We start from the raw sequence: 20,929 nt of genomic DNA on the forward strand, positions 1-20,929 counted from the left end.
GCTCCGCGGCGAGAACATCCAGCTCCAGCTCACGCCGGCGCAGCGCGAGGCCAGCGGAAAGGACTGGACGACAAGCAAGTGTATGCCGGCCATCAAGAACCAAGGCAACTGCGGATCATGCTGGTCGTTTGCAGCCGTCGGTGCGGCCGAGATGACGCACTGCCTCGTCATGGGTCAGCTCATCGATCTCTCGGAGCAGCAGCTCGTGAGCTGCGCGTCGAGCGCGGGTAAGGGCTGCCAAGGCGGCTGGCCCAACAAGGCGCTGCAGTACATTGCGCAGACCGGCGTGTGCTCGGCGTCCGAGTACCCGTACACGGCGAGCGACAGCCAATGCAAACAGAGCTGCAAGAGGAACAAGCTCAGCGTCGGTGCGCCCGGCGACATTCAAGGCGAGAGCGCGCTGCAGTCGGCGCTCGACAAGCAACCGGTGACGGTCGTCGTCGAGGCCAGCAACGACGTGTGGCGCAACTACAAGAGCGGCATTGTCAAGTCGTGTCCTGGCGCGCAGTCGGACCACGCGGTGATTGCTGTGGGCTATGGCAGCGACTTTTTAAGATCCGCAACTCGTGGGGCACCAGCTGGGGCGAGCAAGGCTACATGCGCCTCAAGAAGGGCGCCGGCGGCAAGGGCATGTGCAACGTGGCCGAGGCGCCGTCGTACCCGTCGCTGAGCGGCAAGCCGCAGCCGGACGACCCGAGCGACAACCCGAGCGACGAGCCGAGCGATGAGCCGAGTGACGACCCGTGGAACAACGACGATGACAACGGCTGGCGGGTCTAAGCCGCTTCATGCTTGCTCGCGACGACTGTGGCCGTGTCTACCTTGGGTGTAATTGCATTTTCAAAAATGTCGGTGTCGAAAGGAGCTCAGCTTTTGTTTTCCTACTTTCCGAGCGCATGCAGTTGTCGATGATGCAGCTCGGATGGCTCGTCCAGACGCGCGGGCTAGGTGTGTAGCCCAGCTTGGAACCCATGTACGAGGGTAAAAGAGGTGTGGCCCATTATGCTGCTGCTCTGTCTATGACGTACGACGTCACTAAATGTCGTTGCGTCTCGACTCGGAACCGACCAGGCTTGCTACAACCCTGCTGCGCGACGATCGCTGTGCAAGGATTTTCGAAGGCTTCGATATTTCCTCATATTAGGGCAAATGTCCGAATCGAACCTTTTGAAACGAGGACATGTCCGGCTCGAGTCGTTCTATTGTATTGCATATAAACACCAAGCCACATTTGGGCGATGTAAAACCACCAGTTGCGCAATTTCCTGGCCAAGCACACGCAAGCCTCAGCAGCATGGCCGCCCATGGGTCCGACGCCGCCGCCGCCGACACGTACGAGTACGAGGAGCAGCAGGAGCGCGAAACGATGATGCGCATCTCGTTCCTGCCCATGAAGCGCTGGTATCTCTCTTCGCCGGACGTGGCCGCCAAGTTTGGCTCGTTCCCCGTCTTTTGGCAAGACCTCAAGAGCTGGGCACCGTACCGCGACGTGAACCGCCTCTACTTGCGCGCTACGGACGGCTCCTCGAAAGGTGATGATGCTGCTCCCGCGGCGCCGGCGGTTGCTAATGAAGCTGATGGAAAGGTCAAGACGCGTAAGAGCCGATGGGGCGACGCCGACCCCACGCCTGCAGAGACGCCTGCAGAGACGCCGGCGCCCAAGCGGCGCAGCCGCTGGGACCCGATTGAGGGCGAAAACGAAGCGCCCAAGAAGAAGAGCCGGTGGGCGCCCGCGGGCGCGGCCGGCGCCGACCCGTCGACGTACCTCACCACCGAGGAGCAGCAGTCGATCGTGCTGCGCGCCAAGCTCGACGACCTCGCGCGCAAGATGGCCACCGTCGCGTACGACGCGGCGATCATCGAGAAGGACCCGAGTCGGTCGCCGTCGCCGCCGCCGCAGTACGACTCGAACGGGAAGCGCCTCAACACGCGCGAGATGCGAATGCGCGCCATGTACGAGCGCGACCGCATGCGCGTGATGGACCAGCTCGTGAAAGTTAACCCGCTCTTCAAGCCGCCGCCCGAGTACCTCAAGATGAAGCTCCAGCGCAAGCTCCCGATCCCGTACAAGGAGTACCCGACGTACAACTTTATGGGGCTCATCATTGGCCCGCGCGGCCACACGCAGAAGCGCATGGAGAAAGAGTACAACTGCCGCATCGCGATCCGCGGCCGGGGTAGCGGCAAGGAAGGCCGGAAGAGCTACCACAACGACGAGAACGAAGACCTCCATGTGTTCATCACGGGCGACAAGGAAGAGGACGTCGAGCGCGCGGCCGTCGCGATCGCGGCGCTGCTCGTGCCCGTCGACGACATGACCAACGACCACAAGCAGCGCCAGCTCCGCGAGCTCGCTCGGATCCAAGGCACGCTCCGCGACGACGACTACTGCTTGGCGTGCGGCGAGCAAGGCCACCGGCAGTTTGAGTGCCCGAACCGAGACAAGTCCTTCAAGGCCGTCAACGTCAAGTGCTCGATCTGCGGCGACACGTCGCATCCGACGAGCGATTGTACGATGAAGGAGACGGACAAGGCCGTGTACGACGCTGAGTTTTCCAACTTTATGGAGCAGCTCGGCGAGAACGGCAACATCATCTCGCACAACACGATCAAGATCGTGCCCGACAAGTCGGCGCCGATTCCCGCGGCGATGCAGGCGGCAGCCAACGCCAATGCGCCCGTGGGCAGCTCGGCCGAGAACGCGTACCCGGTGCCGTCGGCGGCGCCAGCCTACCCCGCGTCGTACGGCGCAGCCTACACGTGGGACGCGCAGCAGCAGTGGCAGCAGTACTATGCGAGCTACTACGCGGCCGGCTGGTCGTACCACAACGGCGTCTGGTACGACAGTACGGGCGCGGCCCAGACAGCGTACGATGGCAATGCAGCGGCTGCCTACAGCTACAAGACGCCGACGCTGAGCGCCAAGACGGACGCGGCCAAGAAGGAGTAGGCGTCTCTCATCCAAATAGGACTGGCATCGAACGTGTTGTTGATTCGTTGCAATGGAGGAGATCGGACGGCGAAAGCCGCTGCAGGTGGATGCGGCCTTGAGCGAAGGGTCGGCCAACCATGCAGGAGGAGCAGTGGTGGGCGTGCGTCCTCAAGCAACGGACACGCCATGTACCATGTATTACTAGTACTACATATTAGGAAGAGGGCATGCATCGTCTTGGCGCGCAATCCTCGGCACGGCGTTTCTATTGGTTGTCGCGGTCGAAACAACGACGGGGTAGATTGATAGATTGATATTTTTCGCGGAAAGAGCGGTCTCGTCGTTCGACCATGATACTACTACATGTGTCGACAGCGTTTTCATCACAGGGACGTACCTCTTGGTGCTGTAGAGCGGGGCAGTAGGCCTTCTCGTCGTAGAACCCTTGCTCGCCCCATCGTTCACGAGATTTTGATCGTCACGGTACGTTCTTGCAAGGGTATATTTCGTCCCTTGGTTCTTGCCGCCTGGACAACACTGCACATCGCCGCTCTGGTAGTTCTTCTAGACACTGTGCTGGACTGGCCTCGACAGTCACAATCACAGGCTGCATCAGCAATGTCCAGCACTAACTACAGTGGTTGTTCGCACCGTGGACAGCGCATTTCTAGGCTACCAGACCCTCGGCTTCTGACACGCTGCAAACGCATGGAACACTGTTTCAAGCTCGCATCTGTAGCATCGTCCAAGGTCTATCGATACTCGCCTTTATGCCGCCTCTTAGCGTTGATTTCCAGCGCAAGAGCGTGCACTTCTGGAACGCCACGTGACTTGCTGGAAGCGTGTACTTTTGACCGTACAAATGCTGCGGCAATGTGAGAAAGGGTGCACTGGTCCAGCTCTTTTCTACTCAAATAGTGTTATGTTCAATTGGAGGTCTTTTGCCTCGGGCGAGAACATCGTAGCAGATGACACGCCTCGACTGCCGCTTGTGAAGCACGCTTGCATTCAACGTTTCAAGGGTTTCAACTCCGTCTTCGATACGCTACAATATCTGTCCAGAGCGTGGAAGTGACCACGTATTACACTATTTCAGATAGAAAGGCAGCGTTGGCAATGGTATCCTATGATTGCCACATGTGATCATGGAAAGCTGGCGGTAAGGGCCCACCAGATTGCCGTTTTAGGACGCGCGACGCTCACCGGTATTATCACATTTGCTCCACAGCCATGAAGTCGACTTCCTACTGCATTGCGACGCTCCTCCTCGCTGCGTCGGCGACACACGGCCTGCGCCTCTCGGCCCAAGAAAAGGTCGACGTCGCCGCCAAGCTCGCGGCGTGGAAGGCCAGCCACGCCGGCAAGCAAGCAGAGGCCAACGGCTTTCTCCCGCCCAAGACCGAGCACGGCAACCTCGAGGACGGCGAGATCGACGACGAGCTCGAGCGCTTTGCAACAACGCAAAAGATCGTTGACGATCTCAACAAGCAGCACAGCGGCGCAGTCTTCTCGACCGACAACCAGTTTGCGCTCATGACCGAAGACGAGTTTGCGGCCTTTGTGAAAGGCGCGTTCAAGCACGAGGCGCCCAAGCGCCAGCTCCGCGCCGACAACGTTCAGATGTCGCTCTCGCAAGCACAGCGCGAGGCCACGGACGTCGACTGGACGACCAACAAGTGCATGTCGCCGGTGCGCAACCAAGGCACCTGCGGCTCGTGCTGGTCGTTTGCGGCCGTCGGCGCCGTCGAGGCTGCGCACTGCCTTGTGACGGGTGAGCTCGTCGACTTTTCCGAGCAGCAGCTCGTGAGCTGCGCGTCCAGCGCCGGCCATGGCTGCCAGGGCGGCTGGCCCGACAAGGCGCTCGACTACATTGCCCAGACCGGCCTTTGCACCGAATCGAGTTTTCCGTACTCGTCGGGCAGCTCCAACCAGAACGGTCAGTGCCAAAACTGCCAAAAGACCAAGGTCAGCGTCGGCAACTCGGTCGACATTCAAGGCGAGAGCGCGCTGCAGTCGGCGCTCGACAAGCAACCGGTGACGGTCGTCGTCGAGGCCGGCAACAACGTGTGGCGCAACTACAAGAGCGGCGTTGTCCAGAGCTGCCCCGGTGCGCAGTCGGACCACGCGGTCATCGCTGTGGGCTATGGCACGAAAGACGGCCAGCAGCACTTTAAGATCAAGAACTCGTGGGGTACCGGCTGGGGCGAGAAGGGCTACATGTACCTCAAGCGCGGTGGCGGCGGCAAGGGCATGTGCAACGTGGCCGAACGCCCGTCGTACCCGACAATGACCGGCAAGCCGCAGCCGACATCCAACCAACCGCAGCCGTCGTCCAACCAGCCGCAACCGACGTCCAAGCAACCGTTGCCCAAGCCGACAAAGAAGCCGACGAGCCAGCCCACCGAGAAGCCGACCGGCAAGTGCGACTGCAAGGGCTGCTACTACCCGCCTGTTGGCGGTTGTTTGAGCTCGTACTACGACCAGGACTACTGCGAGTACCTCTCGGGCTCGTACGGCTCGTACTGGTGTGCCTAAGTGATTGATGGATCTGCGTAAACTGTAAAAAGTTGATTTGTGTTTTTAGTGTGACTCAATCCTAGTGGGCCGAGAGACAGCCGCCGTATTGCAGACGATGAAGCTGGTAAATGAATGCACAAACGACAGGTATTATTGAAAGGAGAAACAACGAGACGCGCATCGCTGCTGCTTCTGTAGCCCGCACGCCAGATCGATCGTGTTTTGGCGCATGAGGCTCCACTCGACAGTACACTGCTCTCGAAATGACACTACGATCTTATTGCTGGCGTTTGCCTCCAATAAATCTTGCCCCTCGCGACCGCTGAACGCCTCGGATGGCGACGCAGCCTCGCCAGCCGTGCTCTCCGCAGCGTCCTCTACCAAGGGGTCAACGCTTGGCAATTTTCATTTCAAACGCAACGAGGTCGATATCACGACCTAGCGACGGCTTGGATCGCATTGGGCAAGGAAGAAAAAATCTCCAGAGCGGCTTTCATTGTACAGAACGTCTCCGAGATGCACCACCGTACAAGGCACCCGTCGTACGGTAGCTCCACCGATTGCACTAAACTTTGCGACAACCATAGACAAATATACTTGGAGAAAAGCACGACACAACTCGTTATTAACAAACGAAACACAATGGTAAGAGAGATCGACACGACTCTACTTCTTGTAGAGCTTGTACGGGTACAAGGTGGCAGCCGCGACGATGGCACAAAGATGATGGCGATGTACATGTACTGTACGTGTACGTCTGCGCTGTGCCTTCCGGTAGAACATTGCGATTGGGGTAACCGGACGAACCTGCTAGAGTGAATAGCCGGCTAGCATTAACCGGTTATTGTAGCCGACTAAAGATTCGAGCTGTCCCAGCGGTTCGTGTCGCTCTGCAGCGACTGACTGTGCGTGTTCCCTTGGAGTAGACAAATTGTACTTTATGATAATATGTACGTACAACGCGACCGGTGCTTGCTTATGGGGCCTCCTGCAGAGCTTTGCGTGCAACACGGCTGACTACAATACGATCGACCGTAGATGCGGCTTGAAAGTTTGGCAATATAAAAGACGCCCGAGAGTCTTTTCGGGGATGGAGCTACCTCCTTTGTGGCTCCAAATCTCCTGATGCAATCAGCCGCGCGTCCTTTTTCCCGCTCCTGCGTACCGACTCGACACTTGAAGACCGTAAATGTGGCCATCACTTGCGTCAAGGAGCGATACAACTCGTACAGAGGCGTCCTTGAAGAGGGCTCAACACACGACGATATTGGCCATTTCAAGAAGAGAAAGAGATACTTGGCGCAATAGGACGAGCAGGTCCAAACAATCGGAGACCAGACAACCAGTAAAACAAGACAGCAACCAACCCAGGGTGTAGAGCGCACGCCATTCCGCATTTGAGAGGCCGTAACGTCATAGCGAACCCACCTCGTCTACTACTGGGCAAGTAGGACATCCCTGCATTCGATGTCCCCGATCTGGTTGGCCGTCGACGAGGAAAGGAGCAATAGTAACGCCGTCGGTAGATGCTTGGCGTCCTGCGCAGAATGCCAAGGATGTGATGACCCTGCTTGCTTGTATGGAGCACGTCAGCTTTGAAGCCGGCAGCGTGCGGCTCTAGGTGTGGTTGTGTCGACCATCACGCTAGCGAATGTCATCTTGCAGCAACCTGGACACTTGCCAATGTTTTGGTGACGGACTCGGGTCGTTTCGCCGATCGACTAGGCTGTTTTTCGTGGGAGCGCAAACGAGTCGAGCTAGAGAATCATGAGAACGACGGTGGGTTGCGGTGAAGGGCTCGCCAGCTTGGGTCATTCCCATACTAGTAGAATCTGCTGCAAAATGAACCTACCCATCACAAGGAGGAAGGCAGACACCAACACGGCTCGTGCTCTCAAGTACGTGTGTCTTGGGCTCAAGAGCGTCGTTTTCTCACGAGATCGTACCTTCGTTTGTCTCGGACGACCGACTGCACGCGGCGAACTCAAAAACAACACTACATTGGCTCAATTGAGAATATACTCTAACGAATGGCGGTCGCGCGTCGTCGTTTGCAGCAGCTTTCGCTGGTAGTAGAGTTCTCGGCGCTTGGCGCGGATCTCGCTGCGCTGCTTTTCGTATTTGAGTTTAAGTTTGGCCAAGACGCGGTGTTTGTGGTGTTCATAATAAACTTTGGATCGCCGCCGACTCATTTCGCGCTGCGCAATGGACGGTGGACGCCGCTGGCGCTTCGTGCGCGGTGGTGACGGTGTACTGGCAGTCCACGATGGAGCATCCAAATCGCATTCCATCGAGGCGTTGGCCATGGACATGGAGCGCGAGTTGAGTGTTTTGTTACCACTGGACGTCACGACGAGGCGGGACGGCATCGCTGAAGATTTGGTGCAGTCGGTTGGATTTCAGACGCAATCGCCTTTGAAAAACGTGCGACCAAACCCGAGTTCACTGGCGCGAAACCTGTCGTCGTTGGTACGACGCTGCTGGCGGAGGCAGAGATGGGCGCGCACAAAAAGCCACGCCTCGTGGCGTCCAAGGAAACAACTCGTAGCCATAAGGTCGTAGCCAAGAAATTTTAGAAACCCGCTTTAAGATCGTGGTGTAATGTTCAAGAGTAGCACGCGATGGCATCATGCCCAAGCCACATCACTGGGCACGGCCACTGCGACGGCACCCATTGGCGTTTGGTTTCCCTTCTAGCTCGTCGCGTTTGTGGCGTGGGTTTGGAGGTTAGGAGGAGGTGGCCACGTGGTTTTTTCAACATATCAATCTTCGATCAAGGACCAACGTGCCACGAAGCCACGAAGGCCTGAAGAGCAGGCGCATGCGATCGAGTTATGGGAATGGGCGTTAGAAGGACACGTTCTTCTGTCATACGCTCGACATGGGTGGCGACGACGTACTTTTTATAATAGAATGTCGACTTGGCTACAGTATGGAAACATGGGCGTTAGAAGACTTCAAGGATTGGACCTGGGTTGAAAGTGGGCGTCGTAAGGTGAAGCGTGGGACTCGATGCCTGCGCTCGCACGTTATCGACTCGACAGCCGCACAGAAGGAGCCCACGCATAAACATATGTTGGCATCGTATTTTACGCCACCTGCGCCCACGGACTTGGGTGCGTCGAAGTCGATGCGCCCTCACGCCAATACGTGGGTAGTAGAGCAACTATCGATCGATTTCTCCATATGCAACGAGATCCATGTCGGTGATCCTTCCTTCTGCGCTCGGACAAATCAAGGGACGTGGCCAGCCCAAAGAAAGTACGACATTTTCTTTAGCGTCGATTTGTTGATTGGAATCGACGACCCACTTGAACAAGAACGTTGCCGTTCACTGGTGAATATGCGACACGTCCGCAACTCAGATCCGAAACCCGGCTCACGTCGCGCCACGTCGGTTCTAACTTCCAAAAGGGAGCTGCGAGGATGCGCGACAAGAAAAAGAAAGGGACGTCGTCGTCTTCTGCGCCATCGTGCAATCTGATTTCGCGATTGTATTCGTTGAGTGGTAGGAACGGTATCGTCTATAGCGTGAATAGAGGCGCGCAGGGAGGGTGTAGAAGAACACGTTGGTACAACGCGCCAACGAGGTCACGTCTATTGTCGTCGACTCAGATGGCCCGCGAGACGTTCTCGACGCCTTCTTCCTCACTTTGCAATTTCCTCGGTACCCGTTCAACATGAACAACCCCAAGGAATTCATCACGGCCGAGCGTGTCTCGTACGTGCACTCGATCGACAAGGCGGCCGGCGAAAACGCTGAAGAGTATGAGGCCAACAAGACGCCCGGTGACCTCGAAGACGGCGCGCTCCGTGCCGGTGGTGCCCCGGTGTACATGTCGGCCGAATGCCTCTCGATCCTCTTCCAGTATGCGATGATTGGTATCGTGTACGGTGGTGTCAACTCGATGCGGTACGCGATCGTCACGGGCTACTTCCAGCTCGAGACCAACGTTGGCAACTCGGCCCGAGCGCTCTTGAGTCTTGGCTGGTCGCTCAAGGTCGTCTTTGGCATGTTTAACGATTGCTTCCCGATCTTTGGCTACTCGCGCAAGCCGTACATGCTCCTCGGCTGGACGCTCTGCTCGATCGCGCTCCTCGTGATCGCCATCAAAGACCCTGGTGAGCAGGGCTCGCAAACCGACGGCCCGGTCTTCATCCTCCTCGCGGCGCTTGCTGGTTTTTGCTACGTCATGGCCGATGTCGCCCAGGACGCGCTCATGCTGGCGGTGGCCCAGCGCGAGCCCGACGCTGTCCGCGGTCGTCTGCAGTCGTACTCGTACGCGGCGCGCACGGTCTTTTACGGCCTCATTCAGTTTGTGTGCGGTTACTGCCTCAACTCGAAGCGTTTTGCCGGTACCTTTGACTGGGACATTGGTATCAACGGGTACTTTTGGATTCTGGCCATCCCGTCGTGCTTGAACGTCGTGGTGATTTTCTTCTTCGTCAAGGACGAGAAGCGCGCGCGCATTCCGCTTGGCACGTACTTTGGTCAGTTCTGGACGCTTGTCCAGAAGCGCGCGGTGTGGCAGGTCCTCCTCTTCAACTTCCTCTTTGGTCTCTTCCAGTCGATCACGTCGACGGCCGGTGACTACATTGCCTATTACTGGGCCGAAGTCGAAAACCTCAACCAGCAAATTGTCGGTGTCGTGAGCCAGTTCCTCTTTGCCGCTGTCCTTACGCTCACGGGTACCTACGGCACGCACTGGAACTGGCGCTTCGTGCTCGTCATCACGATCCTCGTTACGTATGCGATCGACTCGGTCTGCCAGTTCTGCACAATCTACGACGTGGTGCGCAACCAGTGGTTCTACCTCGGTGTGCCGCTCATCGAGACGGTCCCGTCCGGTATCAACTTTGTCGTTGGAACGTACGTCATTGTCGAGCTCGCCGAGGTCGGTAACGAAGGCGTCATGTACGGTCTCTTGACTACGGTGTCGAACCTCCCGGGCACCTTTGGCACGATTCTCACCAACATGATTAACGGTCAGCTCAACTACGGCAAGGACCTCATCCATGACGATGCGCCCGAGACGCGTAACCAAGTCGCCTACTCGTACATCATCTCGTACTCGTTTGTCGTCGTCGGCTGCCTCTGGGTGTTCCTCCTCCCGCCGCAGCGTGCGGCCGTCGCCGAGCTCAAGAAGAACGGCGGCAGCTACCCCAAGGTGGCCGCGCTCATCTTTGTCGGTCTCTTCATGGTCCTCGTCACGTCCATCACGGGCAGCATGATGTCTATGTTCGAAACCACCAACTGCTTTATCCTCGCTGGCGGTGACGACGATTGCCCAGAAGGCACACCGCAGACGTACCTCGCCATCATCTTCGTGCCCGGTGCCATTGCGGCGCTTGGTGCCGCTTACAAGCTCTTTCTCGCCAAGTAAATGAGGACCCCGCTAACAACTTTGTAATCGAATGTGTCGTGTTTCAACAAGAGTTGCATACAAGAGACATGCCATTTGTCTTGACGTTTGTAGCAACGTGACAAAGTTTTCAATGTGGAAACCACGTTTACGGACTAAAAAACAAAACTTTTGCTCACACCGGTTGGTCCATTAAGGTTTTGAGGTCGCACCAGGTCCTATAGACGGACCTTTTTTGATTGGCTGAACTTGAGATGTTCTCGTCGGCCGCTGACCAGTTTGCTTTGGCGCGCGCTTGAGGACACGTCGTTGTATCTCTACTCCAAGGAAGAAAAACGCCAATACTATTCTGATTAGACCGTAAACTGTTTTCTCTTAAGAGACAGTACCGTATACTGTATATCAAACACGGCAGAAATTAAATATGATTTATGTATATCGTTTGTAAAATGCTGTCTGCATTTACAGTCCATGACGGCATCGAGGGAACCAGGACGTACTCGCAAATTTTATAATAAAGTGTCGGAGGATAATATAAAGCGACCACACGGACCGACCACGACCTCAGGCATTGGCATATTTTATCATGTATTAAAGGTATACAAAACTGAGGGGTACCGGTCACACTAACGACATGCAGTTACCGAGTTGACGCCATGTACCGGTAGTTACCGTCACTCTAACGACATGCATTTCTAATCGAGATCACCCTCATCACCGAGAGTTGAACTGTCGCCGTCGTCGTTGCTCGAGGCAGAGTCGTCGGGGCCATTTGTAGTGGCGGCCTCTTCAGACTCGCGTAGAGCCTTGTCTAGTGCGAACAGCTTCGCCGTCGACGCTTCGATCGTGTCGTGAATGGTCTTGCAGTCCAAATCTCTGAAGGTACGTCGTCTCGCCGCGGCGCTTTCCCCGCAAGTAGCCCTCCTTTGCCAAGAGCTTTTGAACTACACGGAGACGATTGGTGTAGTCTTTCGTGTTATTGCTGTTGCCAGTAATGTAGCCCTTGTCTTCGAGGAGCGCGAGAACGTCCTTGGCCACCGTCCGTGTGCGGGTGACACACCGGTCGCGAATAAAGGTCCTGACGAGGGCGCGCACAGCAGGCGTTCTTGGCACACGGGATGCATGGTGCGTCTTGTTCGACGGAGGTTCTGCGACGGTGAGATCGCCGATGGCCAAAAACTCGGAGAGGACTTCCTTGACAGTTCTTGTGCTTCTGCCGAGCTGGCGCGCAATGACACCGGCGGTATCCTGCGTCTGGGACTCGCGTAGGACCGCGTGCATATAGAGGATATCGAGCTTCTCCTCAAGCGAAATGCGGCGCTGTCGGCGCTTCTTGACGAAGGCCTTCAGCCGGTCGATAGTTGCGGCGTCCATGACGATTGGAAAATGACAGGGGACGATAAATGATCACAGGTTCCTCTCGAATTAAAAATATGTATCTATCCGGATCCGGATGCGGTGGGTCGTATCGAGTGTCGAAGGCTATCGATTTTGAATCTAGAAATGTTCGTCAATTTACCATCATTCTAGCAGTTTTGATATCACAAAACGCAGGATAGTGGTTTTCAAGGGTTTCCTGGGTTTCCCTGCAAACAACCGGATCGTGACGAAGCGGCCAAAATGGGGGGGCGCCCCAGGTCAGTTGGTAAAGTTTCTGCTTCGCATCCCGAAGGTCGCCGGTTCGAGCCCGGCTGCGCGCGCGCATTTTTCCGTTCTCCGCCCCCCTCCTCTCTGCGTCGCGCGATGTATCCGAACAGGGCCGAAACCAGATGGGTCGTCAAGGCCACCTCCGCAAGTGTCACCCAGAACCCATGATGACGAAAGCTGCTACTCCAACAACAGACCTAGATGAGACAATTTCTTCCAGCGAGCTCTGCTCATTAAATTAAATTGACCCATTTCAACAACAACGAAGCGGCCAAAAGAAAAAGCACGGAAATCGGCCAAGTGCGTGAAAAAATATGATGATGGTTCCCTCGATGCCGTCATGGACTGTTATGTAACTAATAAAGAAACGTTTCGTGGGCGCCACCGATGTCCTCCACGGAGCAGCAATGCGAAGCAACTCTTAATACGCGCGGCGAATCGAGACGTTGCGAGAACGCAGGAATCACTGTGAGGATGTACCGTCCTCGCAGCATCTTCGCGTGCCTCAACTGCTCAACCCGCATGAAGAAGGAGGATGCAAGTCAAGCCGCGCGTGCTGTCACCACGCCCCCAGTAGACGATCCGGGTTCACGAGCTGGTGCGGCGACCCTACCCGGGGCCAACCTTGGGGGCATACGCGTCACTCGTCGTTCCCGTGGTATCGCAGCGGGTCTTGGCGACGGCGGTGTCGCTGCACGTGAAGAGCCAAATGTCCGTGCTGAGCTGCGCGAGCTACGAGAGTCCCTCGATCAGTGCATACGGGAGCGAGACCGGTGCAGAACCGAGCGAGACGACGACCGAGCCAAGGCCACAGTATGTCTATTCGCTGCTGTCAACGACGCGACTGCTGCCCACCTTGCAATGGCGTGTGCGTTAGCGGACGCATCCCGAAAGGATGCTGAGTCCGCACATGCACTCAAGGTCAAAGAAGACGTCATTCTTGACCTACGCCGCAAGCTTGTCAACGAGCATGACGCTAGTGCCTCGCTCGAGGCCAATCTGGCCCAAGCCCACAGACGCTATGAAGAGCTAGAGAAACGCTTCGAAGATCTCGTCAAAGCTCTCTCATGCGCTGCTCTCCCGACAGCTTCTCTCCCGACCGAGGAGTCGCCAGCGTCAAAGGAGGGCACGCTTCCAACATGCCTTCTCGAGGCAAGACCAGCGAAGCGAGGAAGAGCCACGGCAGAGTCCAAGCCGGAGAATCTCGTCCGCGATGACCCGCAGGCGCGCGCCAGCCCTCCTGTGCGACATTATTTCAAGGATATGACGAGCACCAAGCGACCCAAGAGCGTGGGCGAAGATCAAACATCGTAGTATGTATGGACATCGTCCTTGATGTATTAAAACGCGCGGTTTGCCACCGTGTCTGCAGCGTCAACTGCACGCAGGTTGTTTCATCGAGTGGGCAAAAATCAGGAATGACGCGGCCAAAATTGCACGCGGTCTGGGATTCGAACTCGCATCTTTACCGCTCGGTATATCCGACGTAGTAGTACCTCACAGCGACATAGCCAACAGTCCGCAGCTCGCTTCGCCTCCAACAAGCCGACGACCTCGACGCCATTGCGACCCGAGCTGCTCTTCCGCCAAGCGCCATACGATGTGCTTCGCGCCAAGCACCCTCGGTGCTTGCATCTCGACACAACATGTCCATTAGCCATGTCCATTAGCCATCTTGCCGAGTTCGTAACCAGCACTCACCCCTACCGTCGTCCTGCCTCTATCTTCTGGCATCATGGACTGGATTGAGCTTCGGTAAGATTATTCGTGTTTGCGATATATTTGGCTAATGCAGCATCCTTTGACATCTTACGGACGACAAAGCTATAGATCCGCAGTTCTTTTACGCGAGTGCGTTGACAATCAATCTACTTTTGGAGGCGTACAAGCCTCCAAAATCGTATATCTAGTTATAGAGGCACGATGTCTCCGTTCACAAATGTCATATTGCGTAAAAGTTGGGTGGGAAAATATATCCGTACAAGTTGACCTTATCCGTAAAAGACCTCGGCCAAAAGACCAACCGGTTACAAAGGTGCCTCCCGCCGACTCTCGCTGGCTTCCTCTTGGACGCCGCCCCCACTCGGCTCTCAAGTCGTCCATTGCTGCCCTCTGCATGATTTTGCGCGCTTGCGTTTGGCACTATCTCTAGCTCGAACACAACGACCGAGCCTCCCGCTCAACGCTGTCGAACTTTCCCGCCACCTTGCTCGCGACTAAGGCAACTATGAGAACACGCTTGCACGTCCGGCACTTGCCTCGTCGCGCCGCGGTGCCATCGCTTGCCGAGTCGCTTGACGCTCTCCGTGCTGACCCTTAATGTAACCTCGTTCCTCGCAACAAGATCACTCAGGCTACAGTACTTGCTTGACGCACCGACTTGCCTCACGAGCCCATAACAAGGCCGCTATCTTAATACAGTTGCGTGTTGATACTAGTTTATTTCAAAAGTCATTGCAACAACAACATCAACAACAAAAACAGAAGAGCTCCACAGAAGATCTGGATTCACATGTCAATTTGAAATTCCCTTTACTAGTATTGTTGATCCCGAGAAGACGTACAACGGAAATTCGAGTGTACGCGGCTCGGGCAGAGAAGTCGTTCCCGTCCAGCGGTTCCAGTCGCTCAGGGCTAGTGTGATTCACCGCGCGACCTGGTGATGCACATTGGGCAAGAAATAAAAGGCCTCCAGAGCGGCTTTCATTGTACAGAACGTCTCCGAGATGCACCACCGTACAAGGCACCCGTCGTACGGTAGCGCCACCGATTGCGCTACACAATTTTGCGACAACCATCGACATGAAATAGACTAGAAGAAAAAGACACGACACAACTCGTTATGAACAAACGAAACACAATGGTACGAGAGAGATCGACACGACTCTACTTCTTGTAGAGCTTGTACAAGGTGGCCGCCGCGACGATGGCACCGGGCACAAAGATGATGGCGAGGTACGTCTGCGGCGTGCCTTCCGCGCACGGCACGCGGCCACCGGCAATGCGGAAGCAGCTCGTGGACTTGAACATGGACATCAAGCTGCCCGTGATGGACGTGAGGAGCACCATGAAGAGGCCAAAGAAGATGAGCGCGGCCACCTTGGGCTGGCTGCCGCCGTTCTTCTTGAGCTCGGCGACGGCCGCGCGCTGCGGCGGGAGGAGGAACACCCAGCAGCAGCCGAGCACCGCGCACGAGTAGGCAATGATGTACGAGTACGCGACTTGGGTACGCGTCTCCGGAGCGTCCGCCTCGAGGAGTTCCACGTTGTAGTTGAGCTGGCTGTCGATGATGTTGGTGAGGAGCGTGCCAAAGGTGCCCGGGAGGTTGGCCACCGTGGTCAAGAGACCGTACATGACACCTTCGTTGCCGACCTCGGCGAGCTCGACAATGACGTACGTGCCAACGACAAAGTTGATACCGACCGGGACCATCTCGATGAGCGGCACGCCGAGGTAGAACCACTGGTTGCGCACCACGGCGTAGATCGTGCAGAACTGGCAGACCGAGTCGATCGCGTACGTGACGAGGATCGTGATGACGAGCACGAAGCGCCAGTTCCAGTGCGTGCCGTAGGTACCCGTGAGCGTAAGGACACCGGCAAAGAGGAGCTGGCTCACGACACCGATGATCTGCGCGTTGACGTTCTCGACGCCTGCCCAGAAAAGCCCGACGTAGTCGCCGGCCGTCGAGCCGATCGACGTGAAGAGACCAAAGAGGAAGTTGAAGAGGAGCACCTGCCACACGGCGCGCTTCTGGACAAGCGTCCAGAACTGGTCAAAGTAGATGCCAAGCGGAATGCGCGTGCGCTTCTCGTCCTTGACATAGAACCAGCACACGAGCACGTTCAAGCACGACGGAACCGCCATGATCCAAAAGTACCCGTTGATGCCAATGTCAAAGTCAAACTCGCCGGCAAAGCGCTTCGAGCTGAGGCCGAAACCAGAGACGGCCTGCATAGCAGCCGAAAACACCGTGCGCGTCGCGTACGAGTACGACTGCAGACGACCGCGGACAGCGTCGGGCTCGCGCTGGGCCACCGCCAGCATGAGCGCGTCCTGGGCGACGTCGGCCATGACGTAGCAAAAGCCGGCAATCGACGCGAGGAGGATGAAGACCGAGCCGTCCGTCTGCGAGCCTTCCTCGCCGTGGTCCTTGATGGCGATCACGAGGAGCGCGATCGAGCAGAGGAACCAGCCGAGCACCATGTACGGCTTGCGCGAGTAGCCAAAGATCGGGAAGCAGTCGTTCATCATACCAAAGAGCACCTTGAGCGACCAGCCGAGGTTCAAGAGCGCCTTGGCCGAGTTGGCCACGTTCGTCTCGAGCTGAAAGTAGCCGTTGACGACGGCGTAGCGCATGGCGCTGACACCACCGTACACGATACCGATCATCGCATACTGGAAAAGAATGGAGAGACACTCGGCCGACGTGTACACCGGGACACCACCGGCGCGGAGCGCGCCGTCTTCGAGGTCACCGGGCGTCTTGGTGGCTTCGTAGTCGTCGCCGGCAGCCGCCGCCTTGTCGATCGAGTGCACGTACGAGAGGCGATCGGGGGCCGTCACAAACTCCTTGGTGTTGTTCATGTTGCCGCTCAACCAGGAAATTGAAAAGTGAGCTCTGGGGAAAAGTGTATCGGTCGACGAAAACTCGGATCTGATTTCGGGTGCTCGTGGACGGGCCACCGCGCCAGATGGTTGCCGCCACCTCGCGTTATAAAACGAATGTTGTTGAAGTGGAAATGGACTTTTGTCACCTTCCAACGCCTTTCGTCGTGTCGTCCTGTCTAACCGGCCGAATCAGGCACGGGCGTGTACCCAGATGCCATTCACTGTCAATACCACATGCTGCAGTCCACGCGGCTCGTAGAGTTGCATGGAATGGTAAACGACCAAGCTCTTGACGAACGGCACAATTCTGTCGTGCAGGCTCAAAACTGATAGATCGGGCGATCTTGGTGCTCTGCGGCTTTGTGGCGTTTGGTTCATACGAAGGAGCTCCCAATTGCTCAATGGACGTGGGTGGGTATCTCTATCGTTTGTCGAGCCACCGGCTTGCTCCTCAGTTGCTTCGCATTGATCTGATAACGCTAGAAGTGTACAAGAAGGTGAACAAGCCACTCTTGTTGAGCATTTTGTACGCTTGCCATATGCCACCACGTGATCGATGAACGTTGATGTTGGAGGTTCGAAAGGGTACAATGCACATCACTGGCCCAGTTTTGCAGGCTAAAGTCTTGCCCACTGATGTGCTCTAGAGATGAGCCCACGCGGTCTGGAGGTGACGAGCTTGATACGCCAAAAGGAGTCGTTCTCAACACTTGAGAGTTATCTTCACGCCGCCAAATTGGTCGGGACGCAAGGTGTCTGACCAGATTGAACGAGCTTGGATAGAAACGGGATTTTTCGTGGACAGGCACTTGCACATCTATGTATTGTGGTCTGGATAGAACGTGCTGATTTACCATTTGACGCCACGTTACCTTCATCGGCCGTCAAGGTTTGATCACCAGTAACGAACGTGACACACGCTATGCCGACCAAAAATGGGTGAGTCTCACAACAGCTGTACACGTTAAAGAACGATGCGTCGCCTGCTGCTGAAGCTTGTCGTTTACTGTTTGTAGTAGAACCGAGGAAGTACTACCGGGTGACCGAGATAATCTTCCTGTATTTTAAAGTAGAAAATGATATTCCATCGACCTCTCCACTGTCCCAACCTTTCACGCTTGCGTGACAGGTGACGTCGACGGAGCTTGGGGCATGGACAGCGATGGGAAGGAAAGGCTCGGAACCCAGGTGCACCCACAAAGATCCATCATCTGTAAATTCGTTGAAGTGGATCGCTTTACGTGAGCAAATTCTGCGGTTTCACAACACATGGTGTCACCGTCGGTGCAGTAGGACACGACGGTCGTTCACTCGAGCATTTTCTGCAGTCGATGCAAACTCCAACCAAGAGAAAACGCCGCACGCCGTCCGTGGTCCAGCGAGAGCAGAACCGCGAGCGTGCGCGCGTCTACTATGAGAACCACCGACAGAAGGTGCTCGCCAAGCTCAAGCTCAAGTACGAGCAGAAGCGCATCGTCATCCAGGCCAAGCGACGCGAACGCTACTTCCAGCGCAAAATGAGCCTTGCTTCGGGCTGCAGAGCACCCGCGCCAGAGCCCCATCGGCTATCGCTTCGATTTATTCTCAATTAATAACACTTCATTATTCCAAAAAACACCACGTTATGCATCCTCTCTCGAGCCACAAGCATAAAAGAGTATCAAAGAAGCGTTCATCGCCAAGACCAAGGGATTCTTATATCCCTTACCTCTTGATGGTTCTGGCGCGGCGTGGTGCAGAGCCTGACTACCGTCCAGGGTCGATATTGTTTTCGCTCCTGGAACAAGGAGCTCGAAGTGTTGGGGTAGACAAGAGTTTCTTGGCGCCGGAGTGGCGTGGCGGGATCGCTTACTGACAAGAGAATAACATCGGGACGCTACGGGGGTCGTCGCGCCCCCTTGTTATTCTCTTCTCTTCTTCAATTGCTCTTCGTGCACTTGGTTTTCTGCGCCAAAAACTTCTTCCACGTCTTCAGACCGCACCGAGTCCGTAAGCCAGGGCCAGTGACGTAGCAGCGGTAGCAAGGCCCGCGCGCGCTTTATCTCTTTTGACATGTTCCGTCGTTCGCTCGGCCTTTTACGTCTTTCACTGATTGGAATTGGTTTTCCCAATTCGGCAGTTGATAAAGTCGTGTTAAAACTTGTAGGGTACGAGTACTATGTCTGAAGACACTTGCTTCGTTTTAACATTTTTTAACGTTAGCACAAGTGTGCGCGTAGCCGTCGGCGGAGCTTGTGGACGCCAGACGTCGATGTGGTCACCGATACAATTTGCATGGTACAGGACGTTCAATAGTACTATAAGCGTTGCAAGTTAGAAAATCGGTGTAGCCAAGGCCATAAATACCGGTATGGCCTCGGTGTAGCGTAGAGATGATGGTCCTGCCTCTTGACGGTCGCCGCCCTGCCGCCACTACCCACCATATAGGCGTACGTTTTGTTTTTCGTCAAGAGAGCACCTCCAGAGGCTCGTCAGGCGACACGAAGAAGACACACTGTCGTTCCTTTTTGGATCGGGTAGTTTTGTCCAGCCCTCTTCATTACATGGCTGTTGTTCCCACCTGAGGCTCGGGTTTTTACCTCACTCGGAGGGTTTCCCAGACCTCTCTCGTAGTTTGTATACCCCATAATGTCCTGAATACATTCCGGGCCATTGGCTGTGGCGACATCACGGTCGCTCACTTCCGTTTCGGTTTCCTTTCTGGCTTGCTTCCCGCTCGCCCCCTCTTCTTTCTCTTCCTCATCTTTGCTTCGTCCCTCTGCTTTGTGCCTCGCTGTCCAAGTGCCAGCTTGACAGTTTTGCGATGGGTTTCGCCAGCTACCGGTACCGTCAATCAGTACCACATGTTCTGCCATTGCGCTTCCCAATGCAATAGAAAGGCCGCATTCTCGTTCAGCATGAAGGACAATCCAAAGATGTACTATGGCAATGAAGGGCCCTGGCTAGACAGGGAGAGCGTACGGTAAATAATCTTGTGCTGTTTCTACTACATAGCAATCTAATACCAGCTGCACACGGTAGCCAGTCGCTTTGGCGAGACAACGACAAGAACCAAGCACTTTATCGGAGGCCTACCGGGGTAGACGAGCGAACCAGAGCGGTTGGTTGTAGAGTGGTATAGGGCACTGTGACTTCAACGTTATCACGCGGGTGACACGTAACCACGAGGCTGCAATTTTCGGCACGCAACAGACGGTGACCTGATCCTTGAGGTGCGTCAGAAGGCAAGAAGAGACACCAACCACACATGCAGCTGACAACGGAACCGTTAGCGTGCGGGTACAAACTTGTTGTATTCGTGTACAAATACAAACACGGGGGATTGGATTGCTGTCCGTTCTTGGTCGAAAGAGACCCGTACTAGGTCATTCCTGAAAATAGGTAAACAACATACATGTAGCGAAACCAAACACATTTCTTGAACTCCCTGGGCCCCTTAGACGTTGCCATTCTGATTGCCGAGGATACACTGCATCTGGGTGCCTGCCCGTGCCTGATTCGGCCGGTTAGACGGGACGACACGACGAAAGGCGTTGGAAGGTGACAAAAGTCCATTTCCACTTCAACAACATTCGTTTTATAACGCGAGGTGGCGGCAACCATCTGGCGCGGTGGCCCGTCCACGAGCACCCGAAATCAGATCCGAGTTTTTCGTCGACCGATACACTTTTCCCCAGAGCTCACTTTTCAATTTCCTGGTTGAGCGGCAACATGAACAACACCAAGGAGTTTGTGACGGCCCCCGATCGCCTCTCGTACGTGCACTCGATCGACAAGGCGGCGGCTGCCGGCGACGACTACGAAGCCACCAAGACGCCCGGTGACCTCGAAGACGGCGCGCTCCGCGCCGGTGGTGTCC

At 55.9% G+C, this 20,929-nt stretch overlaps 7 protein-coding genes and 1 pseudogene across 8 annotated transcripts in view; 6 read left to right on the forward strand and 2 right to left on the reverse strand.

Moving 5' to 3' along the window:
* The window catches only part of SPRG_21337 (hypothetical protein), a gene marked incomplete at both ends in the record, with an annotated part of 1,181 nt that extends 401 nt beyond the window's left edge, over nucleotides 1-780 (forward strand). The window contains 2 exons of the mRNA XM_012353536.1: nucleotides 14-520; nucleotides 544-780. Of these exons, the coding sequence (XP_012208926.1) occupies nucleotides 14-520; nucleotides 544-780 (744 nt within the window). The remainder of the gene's footprint in view (nucleotides 1-13; nucleotides 521-543) is intronic.
* A 514-nt stretch (nucleotides 781-1,294) lies between these two features.
* On the forward strand, nucleotides 1,295-2,950 carry SPRG_13770 (hypothetical protein; the record flags this gene model as incomplete). The annotated part of the gene is made up of 2 exons (XM_012353524.1): nucleotides 1,295-2,868; nucleotides 2,899-2,950. 2 exons carry the CDS (start codon nucleotides 1,295-1,297, stop codon nucleotides 2,948-2,950), a joined length of 1,626 nt encoding a protein of 541 aa, XP_012208914.1.
* A 1,195-nt stretch (nucleotides 2,951-4,145) lies between these two features.
* SPRG_13771 (hypothetical protein) lies at nucleotides 4,146-5,486 on the forward strand. Its single transcript, XM_012353525.1, has one exon. The coding sequence runs from the start codon at nucleotides 4,163-4,165 to the stop codon at nucleotides 5,465-5,467; it is 1,305 nt and encodes a 434-aa protein (XP_012208915.1). The 5' UTR covers nucleotides 4,146-4,162; the 3' UTR covers nucleotides 5,468-5,486.
* Nucleotides 5,487-9,073: 3,587 nt separating this feature from the next.
* SPRG_13772 (hypothetical protein) lies at nucleotides 9,074-10,899 on the forward strand. The gene has a single exon (XM_012353526.1). It carries the CDS (start codon nucleotides 9,130-9,132, stop codon nucleotides 10,831-10,833), a length of 1,704 nt encoding a protein of 567 aa, XP_012208916.1. The 5' UTR covers nucleotides 9,074-9,129; the 3' UTR covers nucleotides 10,834-10,899.
* A 724-nt stretch (nucleotides 10,900-11,623) lies between these two features.
* SPRG_13773 (hypothetical protein) lies at nucleotides 11,624-12,186 on the reverse strand (the record flags this gene model as incomplete). The annotated part of the gene is made up of 2 exons (XM_012353527.1): nucleotides 11,624-11,636; nucleotides 11,699-12,186. 2 exons carry the CDS (start codon nucleotides 12,184-12,186, stop codon nucleotides 11,624-11,626), a joined length of 501 nt encoding a protein of 166 aa, XP_012208917.1.
* Nucleotides 12,187-12,440: 254 nt separating this feature from the next.
* SPRG_30179 lies at nucleotides 12,441-12,512 on the forward strand (annotated as a pseudogene). Its single transcript has one exon. The product of its transcript is annotated as a tRNA-OTHER (tRNA).
* A 2,759-nt stretch (nucleotides 12,513-15,271) lies between these two features.
* Nucleotides 15,272-17,055, reverse strand: SPRG_13774 (hypothetical protein). Its single transcript, XM_012353528.1, has one exon. The coding sequence runs from the start codon at nucleotides 17,044-17,046 to the stop codon at nucleotides 15,346-15,348; it is 1,701 nt and encodes a 566-aa protein (XP_012208918.1). The 5' UTR covers nucleotides 17,047-17,055; the 3' UTR covers nucleotides 15,272-15,345.
* Nucleotides 17,056-18,232: 1,177 nt separating this feature from the next.
* SPRG_13775 (hypothetical protein) lies at nucleotides 18,233-18,662 on the forward strand (the record flags this gene model as incomplete). Its single annotated transcript, XM_012353529.1, has 2 exons — nucleotides 18,233-18,258; nucleotides 18,422-18,662. The coding sequence occupies 2 exons, from the start codon at nucleotides 18,233-18,235 to the stop codon at nucleotides 18,660-18,662; spliced, it is 267 nt and encodes an 88-aa protein (XP_012208919.1).
* Between the last annotated feature and the right edge of the window lie 2,267 nt (nucleotides 18,663-20,929).

The sequence above is a fragment of the Saprolegnia parasitica genome (genome assembly GCF_000151545.1).
Source record: "Saprolegnia parasitica CBS 223.65 unplaced genomic scaffold supercont2.126, whole genome shotgun sequence".
NCBI classification, from domain to species: Eukaryota; Oomycota; class Saprolegniomycetes; order Saprolegniales; family Saprolegniaceae; genus Saprolegnia; species Saprolegnia parasitica.

What these genes read in the sequence shown, in the direction of transcription:
- SPRG_13771 (XM_012353525.1), top strand. Translation starts at nt 4,163, where the DNA reads ATGAAGTCGACTTCCTACTGCATTGCGACGCTCCTCCTCGCTGCGTCG.
- SPRG_13772 (XM_012353526.1), top strand. Translation starts at nt 9,130, where the DNA reads ATGAACAACCCCAAGGAATTCATCACGGCCGAGCGTGTCTCGTACGTG.
- SPRG_13774 (XM_012353528.1), bottom strand. Translation starts at nt 17,046, where the DNA reads ATGAACAACACCAAGGAGTTTGTGACGGCCCCCGATCGCCTCTCGTAC.